At 43.0% G+C, this 12,998-nt stretch overlaps 1 protein-coding gene across 1 annotated transcript in view; it reads left to right on the top strand.

Moving 5' to 3' along the window:
• Positions 1-4,555: 4,555 nt before the first annotated feature.
• Positions 4,556-12,998, top strand: part of MYLK (myosin light chain kinase) — a 203,265-nt gene continuing 194,822 nt past the window's right edge. The window contains exon 1 of the mRNA XM_063400871.1: positions 4,556-4,733. Within this exon, the coding sequence (XP_063256941.1) occupies positions 4,571-4,733 (163 nt within the window). The 5' untranslated portion in view covers positions 4,556-4,570. The remainder of the gene's footprint in view (positions 4,734-12,998) is intronic.

The following is a 12,998-nucleotide window of genomic DNA, read 5'->3' as shown; positions in this document are numbered from 1 at the left end:
CTGTTAGTTTGAAACACAAGTTGTGCAATTTAGCTGCTATTAAAATCAATGAAATTGCTAGATTTTCCTTGTTTATTCACTAGCTTATGTTGTTCCAGCTCTAAATACAAGATGATAAAACAGCTGCTGAGTTTCCAAATCTGAAGTTTCCCCAGCAGCCAAATGCTTACAGCCCTGTTGCCTTTTTCCATCAAACACAGAAATGTAAAGGCTCAGATACCTGTGAAAGTCACCAGATAGGCACAAACTACCTGTGTGGTCTTTTGCTGGCACATCTAACCCAGTTTTCTTTCTCCTGAGCTGAGTAAACTGATGCTGGCCTAAATGTTTTAAGTCAATTTTAGTACTGCCATACAGTACTTGTATGACCTCTTGGCTCCCTCCCTCCTTACATACTCAACCTCTCTTTACAGCATGAAACTCACAGGCTTTTAATGCTTTCTGTGTTCACAATCAGCAAAGACATAAGCAGGATGAGGATGATAATTTAGTCTGCCTGCAGATTTCGGAAGATAGTGGCTCCCTTTTTAGAAGATTATCTTCTAATCTCAAGAGGCTAGAAACTGCATTGCTTTTAAAATGAGTGTTTACAATGTGAAAAAAAAACCAGCACAAGCTCTTGTGTCAGAATGAAAAGAAAGAATGGGCTCAGGGAAATGGACAAATGTGTTCCTTTCCAATAAAGTTAATTCCTAAGTATCTGATTCTAGCAGTTTCCCTGCTTAGTTAGGGGTCATATCAGGAACAAGCCCTAAACTTCAGCAATTTATGGAGCAGAAGTGTAAGTGAGAAGCAGCACATATCAAAATACAATTGTATTTAGGTACCTCCCGAACTTGATCCTGAAAGGAGCCAAAAGGATTTTACAGAAAGATTGCCACTGAAAGAATGAATGGAGAGGAAAGCACAAGGCAAAAGGAGAGGTTATCTTTACTCCCTCTATGCAATGCTGCTCCTTGTTCTCCTAATCACCTGATAATCATCTGAACCCCGTAGTTCAGCTTCAGTAACTCTTTTCCTAACACTTCCCTAACACTTCAGCTGGGTAACTTCATCCTTCACTTATTTCCTGTGCCCTGCCCTACAGAAGCTATATAAGCTCTCTGAGGGTTTTGTTGGTTAGAGTCCGGGGCTTGTAAGCTACAAAAATTTAAATGTAGGTCGAGATGAGTTGAAATCTTTTAAACACAGCCAGCCGCTGTTTCCTAAACACGTCCCTGAAGCAGCTGCAGGGAGGATGTTTACAATTAAAAAACAACCCTCGAGCAGCCAGTTCAGAATGAACAGGATTACTGTAGCCAGCAGCAGTCATTAAATGTCATATCTGAACTTTCATTATCTTGAGCCTCATCAGATTTAAGATCAGCATCTAAAGAAGTGGAACTATTGACTTCCAGCATCCTAGAGGGTTCTTAGAACAAAGGCCCATCTAGAAGATAAATGGTCCCAAAAGGACTCTGGGAATGGACTGTGACTGGACATCAAGGGTTATGTCATTCTGGTTTCTACCAGGATAGGAGATCCCTCACTTTTTTTTTTTCTTTTCCCTCTTGATCTGACTTTTGCAATTAAAATCCCAACAAAACAAACCACCAAAGGAAAAAAAAACCCAGCAAAACAAAACAGGGAAAAAGATGAGCTCTGCTGAAAATGAGTCAATGCCTTGAAACCCAGCAGGGGCACCGTCTGCTCTCCTTATGGAGCTCAGTGGCTTTCATCACGATTCAAGTGTCTCCTACTCCTCCCTCTCAGCTGAAGGCAGATGTGGGTTCACTGGCAACACTGGGCCTTGTTCTTTGTGAGTGTTTAAGGCCTGAGCAATCATTTTAAATTGAAAGCAGAGACAGCGATGCTATTACAAGATTGTCTAGAGCAGCAATTCCCAACTGGTAAGACATGAGAACATTTATAAGAAAAAGGTTTCATGAAGTCTAGGCTAGAAATCAGCACAGAAAAGCATAAGAATGATGCAGAGCAGCATCTTCTTAACAATTAAAATATGTTCAGAAGAAAACTTCTTCCAAGAAGGTGTTGGCAGTACAGTTTTTAGTCAGACCACAGAGAAGGTTGAAGCAAACTCATCCCTGGCTCTGTGTGGCTTTTTGGTTTTCGTGTACTTTCTGTATTCTAATGCCAAATAATAATTTATCTGCACAAAAGAAGTGTTCATACAACAGGCATCTTGCTTTTACCAGCTCATGTGCTGATGGGTGTACAGCTGTGGAACTCTGTGTGCATGCACTGCCATCTGAAATCCACCATAGACAGACTGTCATGTACATCAGAAAAGATCAGGGATGGATGTCCATTTGTTTAGGACTAAAAAGAAAAATGTCTGGCAATCCAGAATTTGCCACAACCATGAAATGAGAAGGAAAAAGCCCAGGAGTATCAGTCCGGCTGAATGGAACCAACAGGGAGAGAGCTTCAATAGAGCAAGTGAGGACTGAGGTACTCAGAACCTCTGACAATAAAATAACCTTTCTTTAGGATTCCTTTTTCATTGATTCTGGTGGGAAAACAAACAAACAAATCTCTATTAACCTGTTTTCAAAGTCCCAGAGCCTTTAAAACAGCAAAAGCATCTTGTTCTCCTAAGAATCAGTCTAAAGGAATTAGGAAAAAGAAAACTAACACTGTCTCCTCCTGAAGAGTTAATGCACTCCCTTTGTACTGCTATGGTGCAAAAGTGATGGCTATAACTTTTCATGGGCTCATGCTGGTAACTGCTCTCATCCTTCACAGAAGCTCAGGTACCAGGACTTATGCACCAGGAAAAGGCAGCGTCCTGCACTGCCTCCATGTGCAGCCTACTCAGCTTGCAGGACACATTCTCTTTCAATGGCAGAAAATTCACCTCAGAATCACAATGGAAAACACTGAGGTCTCTGCAAATATAAAACTCTTGACATCACTGCAGCCAAGAGCAGCTTTGTTGGGACTTGCTTATCTTGGCCCCATTTTTCTGAGTTGATGGCTGTTCAGATGAAACAGTGAGGGGAGAGAAAGAATTGTAGCCTGGGCTGTGGTTTTTGTCCATCACCCTTAAAAGTATCTTAGTGCCTGGTGAGGAGGCAGGTTTCTACAGCCTGTGCTTTCCTTTTTCTGTAGCAGTTCAGAACCATGTATTAACATACCTAGCAGCACTCTGCAGCACAGAAGAATGTAAAAGGACGGAGAAGAAAGGCTTTATCCATAGAACCTGGGCTTTTTGTATGTCTGTCCCCATGTATGTTTATGATCTGGCTGTAAGTCCACTTTGAATATGGTGTTGATTGTGTTTTTTAAATGTGTAAATGAAAAAAATTTAAAGTAAATCAGAGTAAAAAGGCTTTAAGTTAGCAATGTATGCAATTTCATACATTTCTTCTTCAGGGTTTCCAGCCTAATTATGAAACACAGGTTCTAAGGTCTTATTGTTGAAGAGGATTCAATTTGTCCCCATCTCGCATTTGCTCTTCCTTCTACACTACTTTAGCACTTAACACAATTAACTGTAAACGGTTTATTAAAATAAATCCCCTGTCCCAGATCTGGATGTCCCTAGGCAGATGTGCCAGACCATGGTCCCTGGGCAGGCCCCAGGGATGGGGGAGGCAGGGGCAGCCCTGAGCCCCCTTGTGCCTGAGAGAATGCCCTGTGGCTGGCATCGGGGCTGCACGGCAGGGCTGCAGCTCCATACGGAGCCCTACACTCCCCACACATACCCACACGCACACATCTCGGGCATCCTAGCCCGGTCCCATGCAAACCTACACATACATCCTGTGCTCTCCCCTATATGCAAGCTATGCTGTTCCTCCAGAACACACACAGATCTCCCATATGTATTCCATTCACATCCCATGCCAGCCCATAACCACCTTCCTCTACACTTCCCATACTTGTACCCCATAGATCTATAACCCCACATCCCCACAGGCTCTGTCTGCAGGCACGGCTCATATGGCACCCATGTGCATCCCTACACACTCCTCACACATCCCGCTCCCAGATCTGGACACCCCCCATCCGCAGCCGCCCCACCTGGGCGAGCCGCGCTCCACGGGTGCGGGGCTGTCCCCCCTTGGTTCCCCCTGGACCCCCGGCCGCTGCCGAGCGAGGCTCCGCCGGGAAGGAGCGAGGGGCAGCCGCGCCGACCGCAGGCGGTATCGCCGCAGGGCACCGCTTCCCCCGCGGGCTCCGCGCTTCCCCCGCTGCCGCCGTGCGCGGGGAAGCCCAGCCCGGCCCAGCCCAGCCCGGCCCAGCCCGGCCCGGCCCGGCCCAGCCCAGCCCGGCCGAGCGGCAGGTGGGCTCCGGCCGGAGCCGCAGCTCGGGGCTGGGCAGCTCGGGCGAGGCGGCTCCGGCAGCGCTCCCCGGAGCCGCGGGGCTCTCCCTGCCGGCTGCGCCCCGGGACGCGGAGGGAAGCCCGTGGGCGGGCACGGCTGGGGGGTACCGCGGCATCCTCCGCAGGGGGAGGTGAAGTAGGCGGAGAAGGAGGAGGAGAAGCAGAGGAGGGGAACCTGCTTCTCCGGAGGGACGAGGTAGCGGCGCTGCAGCGAGCCAGCCCAGCGGCGCGGGCTGCGGGCACATGCCGGGCTTGGAGCACCGGAGCCGCGGAATTCCTGCGGGTGTCTCAGCCCAGCTCCCGTCCCTTCCCCGGCGAGAGCGTCAGCTGGGCTCCGGCAGGGAGGAGGGCTCACCTACGGCACCTCTCCCGGAGAGCATTAATCCCAGAGCAAGCAAACCTGGTAGTAAGTACTTGTCATCCTTTATGTATGATTTTTTACAGTTTTATTGTTCTCTGCTGGCAGGTAGCAAAGGATTTCCAAGATGAGGCATTTATAGGCTTGGCGGTAAGGATAATCTCTCTGGCTCTCTCTTGGCCTCCTGAGCCTTTCAAATATAGAGGTGCATATGTGGAGGCACATGTAGCCACGTTCCTTCACTACACATCTACATCTTTAATGTTTCAGACAAAATGTATGTGCTGGGATTTTTAACTTGTGCTGTTCTCAAAGTAATTTGTATCATGTTGCACAACATGCTTAGAGTCTCAGAGAAGGATAAAGCCTGGTGACACCACTTAAACATCCTGCATGAGGACGGGGGAAGGAGATGAATGTTTAAAATCATTAACTTGGCAGAGGCGGGAAAGTCACTTCTCTGCAGGCTGCCTTCACGCCATGGAGCAATATGCTTTTGGGGATTCTTTGCCTTTTAATCCTCTTTCCTGTATGTGCACATCTGGACTCTGGCCTGGCACTGCTCCCTGCACTCAGGCTGGGAGGGAGTGGCATGGCAGACTAGCAGGATGAAAAGACAGAGGATCCTTCCCTCCTCTTACACTTTAAAGATACTTTTTTGCTCTATTCTGGTCTTCTGCAGAGTAAATCCACAGGAATACTTCTCCTAGAGTCAGGAAGTGGAATCAAAAGTTCATTATTCTCAATAATGCACAAAAGTGCATTATGCTCCCTACAAAGGGAATGGCTGAGAGGATAAGTGCAAATACCTGATTCCACACCCTTCTTTTAAGGGGTTTCCAAGCATTTGGGAAGTGGGGAGGGTGAGTGTGGAGTTATATGCAGAAGGTGTGTTCCCCACTAAGACTCTACAAAATTATGCTACCTCTTTGTGGAGTGCTGGGAATGTCATTTCTGTCAGTGGAATTGTAAGAGAGTTAGTAATTTCTCTCTAATTTTAAATCCCTAAAAGAACTGCTATCTTTCTCCCCCTATTTCCTGCACATATCTTTATTTTATTTTATTCTGCTGATGACTTGCATTATTATTTGCAGAATATGATATGTGTCTTCCTGTGCAACTATGTATTTGCTGGGATGTTCCTGGAACTAGGTTCTAGGAGTGCATCTTAAGAGCCTGCTGTTTTTAAACCAAAATTACATTTAATAGCTGAATAGTTAATTTTCATCTGGCACATGTCCAGTATTTTCTGTTTACTCAAGTGATCCAATTCTGTAGCTGGTTACTGTGTGGGGTTTTTTTTTTCATAATACCCTAATGTTACACCCATCCTTAGCCTTTTGCAAATGAATGCTACAGGACAAGTGTTTTAACTCAAAGAGTAACTAGAGTGACTTTTTAGTTGTAGTAGGAGAATGTTTGCTACCAGAGGACCAGCCACTAGAATGATAGGCAGGATGTCCTGGGCTGGTGTGTGACGTATTAATGGCATTTAACCTTTTTAGATGGACATGAGCAGAAAGGAAATGCCTGGTTTAATAAACATCACAGCTAGCATTTTATATCAATGTGGGAGGCTCACACCAGTTAATATCACTGACCCCATTTTTATTGTTCTTGTAGGGAAGTCTTAAAAGGTCTGCTGCAAAGAAAGTTATAAATCAGATACTCTACTCTTGCAAGTATCTGTCCACAGCTTTAGTTGCCCTGCTGAATGGTGCAAAGGAGAATGAAGGAAATAATTCAGTGAAGTTCTGTTGGTTTGCCTGTATAATGCTGAAAGGGAATTTATAAAGTCTGAAATAAACTGGGATTACGTATTGCCATTGGCTTAGGTTAAATGTAAGAGACGCATCATTTTTCACCATTTTTTGGTCTGTTTTGTATTCTCTGTTCTCCCTGGCTCCTTCTTTAAGTTCATTAGGACTTCCTCTGGGCGATGATCTGATTTTTACAGTCAATCAAAATCCATACCAATATCCTTACTCAGGCCAAGTACACTGTACTTAGAAACACTATAAACCAACAGCTACAAATTACTTTCAGAGCCCTCCTAAACCAAAATGCAGATATAAATAGAGTTCAGAACTACTCCAAATGCTGTGCCTTAAAGCTGTGGATGCCTAAATCCAGAAAAAGCGCTCAGAAGCTCTATTTGAGAGCCATGTAAGGAGATGGCTGAAGTTTCTTATTAGACTCTGGAGGACTGGTAGACACAGTCTATGGTTGTTGGACTCTTCTAGGTAGTTTGAATTCAGGTCTGAGCATGGGCTGGAAGTGATCCTGGTTTTGCAGACATACTCATCTCCTTTCATTCATAAACTTGTCAAGTACATAATAAAACATGCTGTGGTTGTTTGCTTTTGCTGTGTTTAGAGCTGTACTCAATAACTGTTCCAAACTTTATTCTACAGGTGAAGGGAATTTTATCTTCCCTTGCCTGATTAATACACTCCTTTCTCTTGTGGTTCTAAAAACACATTGCTGCACCTGTTGCAGTAGACTTTTCAAACTTTTCCTGTGGCATCCACTACACCAAACAGGATTTAGCAACCTTTGTACAGCTGCCTTCATCCCACTAATAGGAATGCTTCCACGATGTACATTAGGTCTACATATGTTGTTTGGATTTCAGCACTGGATGCAGAGAAGATATGATTAATCTATAGTGCTGAAAAGGATTCATTAGTGAACCCAGATGGTTCCAGGTAGGATGGACTCTGGAGTTTTTTTAAATTTAGCACAGCTTTAAATGGCATCTATGTTGTCTGGGTTTTACTGAAATCTGTGTCTTTTACAGTTTGGGTTTTGCTGAAATCTGTGTCTCTTCTGAGCAATTGTAGAGGGTCTATTGAGTGTGCTACAGCAAGGTCTGTCTCTAATAATGTTTTCATTAAGCCTCTCTACAGACAGAAGAGTAAACTAATTGCCAGACTAACATGTCATTTGGCTCTGTGAACAAGCTACTGAACACTAACTTATGAATGGAAACTTAAAAGGCTCATTAGCAACCTGCTACATGAAAGAAATGCCAAAGTGAAATGAAAATACATTTATATTCCTGTTGCTATTAAAACTGATATAGAATTCCAGTTTAGTTTTCATGGGAATCTTAAGTAATTTCAAAAACTTTTTTTGCCTCTGAACTTTCAGCAGCTGCTCCCTCTATAAAAGCTAGGAATAACTGATTCTGCTTTAGTAGAAATGAAAGGAGAATTGAGCTCTATAGAAATGAGGAGATTAGAGCTCCATGAGGCATATACCCATTTAATGCTGCTGGAAACCAAACCTGCTTGAATAATCTTCACTCTCACTTCTGGTGAACAGAAATTCTAGGGGAAAAAGAAAAATTCCCTTAGTGACTTATTAACAAAGGCTTTTCAGGTTTGCTGGGATTTATCATGTGAGCCTAATCTACCTTTTGTTCATCCAGTTGGCAGGCTTTAAGATTTAACAGGGTCTGCAGAAACTCCTCCCCCAGACTCCTTATTTAATTAAAGAGGCTTGGTGCATTATTTACTTTTGAGTCTTCCATTTATGTGGGAACAATGAGTTGGGGTTAACATATTGTAAAATATTTGTGAATGCTGCATTATAGGCAGGGAAAAGAAACAAACTTTGGCTACACCTTCAAATTATCACTGACCTACATGGGTTCAGTGAGAATGACTGAAAGTGAGGCCAGTCATATGTAAATACTAAAGTACAAATACAGGTGTGTAACTCTACAACTCTGCAACAAATTTCTCTGCCACTGTAGGTGATTTAAAGGGCTGGGAGGAGAGCCGGTTTCATTTGCTTCTATGAGAGGCATAGGATATGCAGATCAGGATTAGCACATACCAGTAATATTTGTATTTTGCTTTGGTAGTTCATCAAAGACAGACTGGTAACTGCAGTTCTCTCACTAGTTCCCCCAGTTCCTTCTCCTCCCCCACTCCATTCATCCCTGTAGCTGTGAGCATCAAGTTGCAGATAAAACGACTTCTGAGAGAGCAATGGGATGCAGCTCTTGCCAAAGGCAATTAAGTTCTTAGGATTACAGTGTGCTTTACAAAGTGTGTTCTTGCTGAATCCCTTTCCTCTTCTGTTTGCTGGCACTAAGCAGTTTCTTGGCACCTACCTTTGTTATAACAAGTCTGAGCATTGCTAAACTTCACTACAGCATGTCTAGCAAGCTGCAGAGTCTTCTGTTTTGAGGATAGTCTTTCTGGTGATTCTCTACTGAGAGTCAGCTTGACCTCATCACCTTTGCTGTAATTGGATTAAATTCACTCACTTGCCAAAAACACTACCAGCTGACAGCATATTAATTCTTCAGACTGAAGTGCTGGTTTTTATGTATAGGTTCCATGGGACCAAAGGCAATTTTCAGGCTTGTGGTGCAGCCAATATGTCACAGGACACAGAATTGTCACAGAGGGATGTTTTCAGTTATTTTCTTCATTGCAAAAGGGTTCAAACAGACCATGCATTCTGTGTGAAAGTAGATCTAACCTGTGGGAGAAGAAATTACTGGTTCTGTTTGTCAGTCCTGTGCATCACTTGCTGTTGCATCTTGTGAAATGTGATCAGCTTCTGAGAGTCCACAGACATCCTGGCTGAGGAAAGAGAGTGATGGCATGTGATGTTTTACACAGTCACTGCAGTTTATTTCTAATTATTCCACAGCAGGTTAAAATCATTATTCTGAGTTGTTTTTCTGTCATTCTTCAGCAGTCCTGTGATCTGAGGTGTTTGCAGAGTGGCAGGATGAGATCTGAACAAAAAAAAATGTACCCAAAAAGGATACTGGAACTGTGTAGTGAAGGATAATCTGATCACCAACCCTGTAGTTTCACCCAGAGACCTTTTATATACTGTTTAAACCAGTGTAATCCTGCTTTCAGTGGGAACTACTGCTAAGCAGCAAAAATCACTGTCCTGATTGTTAACCTCAGCAAATGGTTAAAGGACGAGTGAGTAATGGGGAGACCAAGGAGCGAGTTGTAAATACTCTTACAAAGAGGACCTGGGAGACACAGTGGTACCCAGTATGGCTGGGTATACTCTGAGCTATTCCAAATAATGAAAGGATCCCAGTTTTAGCTTTTCTTATCTGCCTGGAAGTACTGCAAGTTTCCTGTTTGCTGCAGAGGCCTCTAAGAGCTGTATTTTGCAGGCAGCATGGGCCAGAGGAACTAGAGCTCCCAGCTCTGTTTCTGAGCAGGGCATTGTTGCACTTGATTTCAAGGTGATGTTGCTTTCTCTAAATTCTATAAACTGATGAACACTTCCGGTGCAAAACAATAAGCAAACAAGGTGAGACAGGGATGTGAGATGTTCCAGATCTTCTAAATGACACAGTTTATTATGTGAATGTGCAGTGCAAATAGTAACCAGGTTATCAGCTTTAACACCCATTATAAAATGCATATAGTTGCCTAATATTTTTGGCAGTGCTGAGTATTAAGAATTTGCTTGTCTCCTAATGGAAGAAATATATGATTCCATTAATTCTTTATAATGGTGTCAGCAGTTTGTTTAATAATGAAGTAAAGGGTCTTTTCATTGGCATGTTTTATGTCATGTAATTGAACCAATGTCTTTAAGAAACAAATTAAAAACAAAAACAAGAAAAAAACCCCAAAACAACAAACAAACAAACAAACAAAAAATTCAAACCTTTCAGAACCAAAATACTGATTGTCTCTCCTGGACAAGGATTAAGTCTGACTGGGTGAAAAGAATAAAGTATGAGGACATAAATGAGGGAATAAAGTTCTGTAAGAAGCACTCGCAAAGTCCAGGTCACACATACACTGTATGTTCTTATGCTGTTGATTGTATCAAAAAGAAAGTTACAAACCAAAAGCAATAAGCAAGCTGTGTTTAAAATACATAGGAAAGAGAAATTTGTCAGGAATGGCCTTTTTTACTTAGGTTATTTACCTCAGATCTTTTAGGATCATAAGCTTTCCTTTCCTTTGGTGGAAGAACAGGAGGGTATTAAGAGGAAGATATTAAGTCTGAAAGCGTGACTGACTCATCACCAGTTCAAGTCCAGCCAGGTTTAGGAGGTGAGAAAGCTCTTCTGTTCTGTGCAGGGTAAGTTTTCAGCAGAGCTGTTGTGGGTTGCCCTGCCTGCACAGGCTGCTGCTGCTGTTTGAGAGCTGACATTGTGGCTGTGGTGGCCTCGGGGGTGCATCCTGGGCAGAGCCTGCGAGAACATCTCAGAGGGAGCCCTGGCTTGGAAACAACAGCTGGCGCCTCACCCCAGCATCACAGCAGCGCAGTTCCTGTGACCTCGACAGAGCTGCAGCATTCATGGTTTCAGTGATGTGGGAGCAAAACTGGGCCCATATTCTTCTAACTGGTCTATTTAGCAGCTCTTTTCCATATGCAGTCTCCATGCCAGTGACAGGAGCTTCCTGGAACTGACAGCACACACAAAAGGCCCTCTTCTCTAAACCACTGGACCTTAAGAATTTTGAAAGGATGTTACAACAGGCCTCATAATGCACCATTGTCAGGCTCTCTCTGAAGGGGCCTGCAGTGCTATCATACCTCTAAGCTTTCCAGAGGGGGTGTGATGACCCCACATGGAAGAAAGTACAAGAGTAATGGTTTGGGTGGCTATGAGGAATTTTATGGCACTACTGCCCCAGGCTGTAACTTGAAACCAGCTGGAGGCATTTAGTGCTAACTGAACTCTATATAATAAAGAGGCAGGCAAATATCTGAGCATGTATCCTGCAGGTTTTTTAAGAAGAGATCTTGGTTTGTTAGTCTGTGCATTCCGGCTGTCGCTTTCTCACAGACAGGGGAGTGGTGAAACAAGGTTTGTTTCATTTTCTCCTACATTTCCCTTTCTTCTTCCTACTCACTTTCCTGTTCCTTTGCAGCACAGCAGCGTTTCATGTTGCTGTGTAAGCCCTGTGCTTGTGAGTCGAGTGAGCCCATTTGAATGGAAGAGCTGGTGCGTTTGGGAAGTCTTGAGCTCCAGCATTCCCAAGGGAACTTAATGTAGGATCCTCTAACTGCAAATGCTTTATCACTTTTTTACTTTCTGCTTTGTCTCAGAGGGTTAAAGTAAACATAAATGTGTAAATAAGTTTTAGTACTTGGTGTTACGTTGATTTTAGATTATATTGTACTTTGCTGGACAATTGAAGTAACCTTCTTTGAATTTGCTCATCAGTTCATGAGCACTGCAGGTTCCTGTGGGTTTATTATATGTATATACATGTGTAATACAAGTATACTGTATTGGTAATGTATGGCTATTGATATTGGAATAGGGGACTGTAGTAACAAGCCTACTTCTCACTAAACTGTGGAGAAGGAGCAAAATGTGTGATGTTTCATGTTTGTTCATGCCTGTCATGATTTCTGTGGCGACTTTTCCAGTGCTAGTTCCTTTCTAGCTAGTTTTCTACAAGTGTAAGGTTTTGAGACAGACTGTGTTGAGGGCAGGAATAAGAGAACTTTGTCAAACTTTGTTGGTTTTTTATCTGTGTAGCATAGAAAATTTTTCCCCAAGGGCCAAATAAAAATATTTTTTAAAACTGTGTGAGTAGCAAGATAATGAAATAAATTGAACATCAAAACAAAGGATTTGTTGTCTTGAAAACAAACTTGCTGTAATTGCATTTCTTGTAAGTTTTTTTTCTTTTGTCCAAGCTTATATTTCACTTACAAGACAGGAAATACAGCCTTGCTGATTGCATTTTTAGAGCTATAAATAACTTACTGTCTTCAAAGATGGTGTTAATTTAAAAAATGCTTCTAAAATGAAACTTTGATGAATTAAAAATTAGATTGAGGGGGTAAAAGAATTACTTACTGTCTGTACTGTGTGTACAGATGGTTAAGGTGTTTTCAGGGCAAGGGTGTTACAAGAGAAGTTCTGGCACCTATAACTGGTCTAAATTGTTTCATTTCCTTTTCTTAGCTGGTTGTATCTGTCCCTGTCCCATTCTCACCTCTGTCATAAAGGGATAATGAATATGTTTGCTTTCTATCACCTTGCTCCTTTGCTGGGATCATTGCTTATCCTCAGGAAGTGGTGTGATGTGTGGGAACACTTAAGTCATCCTAAAAAAGGAATAACTTCAGAGCTGCCTCAGTGTTCCAGTTAGCTCAGTATTGTGTCTGACAAGTTAACAGGAGAACCTCCAATAGCTGTTTCTTGAGATCCATTTCTCTCCAGACATCTCCAGCTTCCACAGCTCTTCTGTTAAGGATATTAGAGGATATGTACCTGTTTAGTCATCCAAGTCTCTGTTTATGGACCTGTTGAGTAGAGTTTGTTTAATCCCTTTTTGAACCTAT

This window comes from Prinia subflava, chromosome 6 (assembly GCF_021018805.1).
Source record: "Prinia subflava isolate CZ2003 ecotype Zambia chromosome 6, Cam_Psub_1.2, whole genome shotgun sequence".
NCBI classification, from domain to species: domain Eukaryota; kingdom Metazoa; phylum Chordata; class Aves; order Passeriformes; family Cisticolidae; genus Prinia; species Prinia subflava.
The sequence above is the reverse complement of the archived record's forward strand: the minus strand, read 5'-3'. Positions and strand labels throughout refer to the sequence as shown.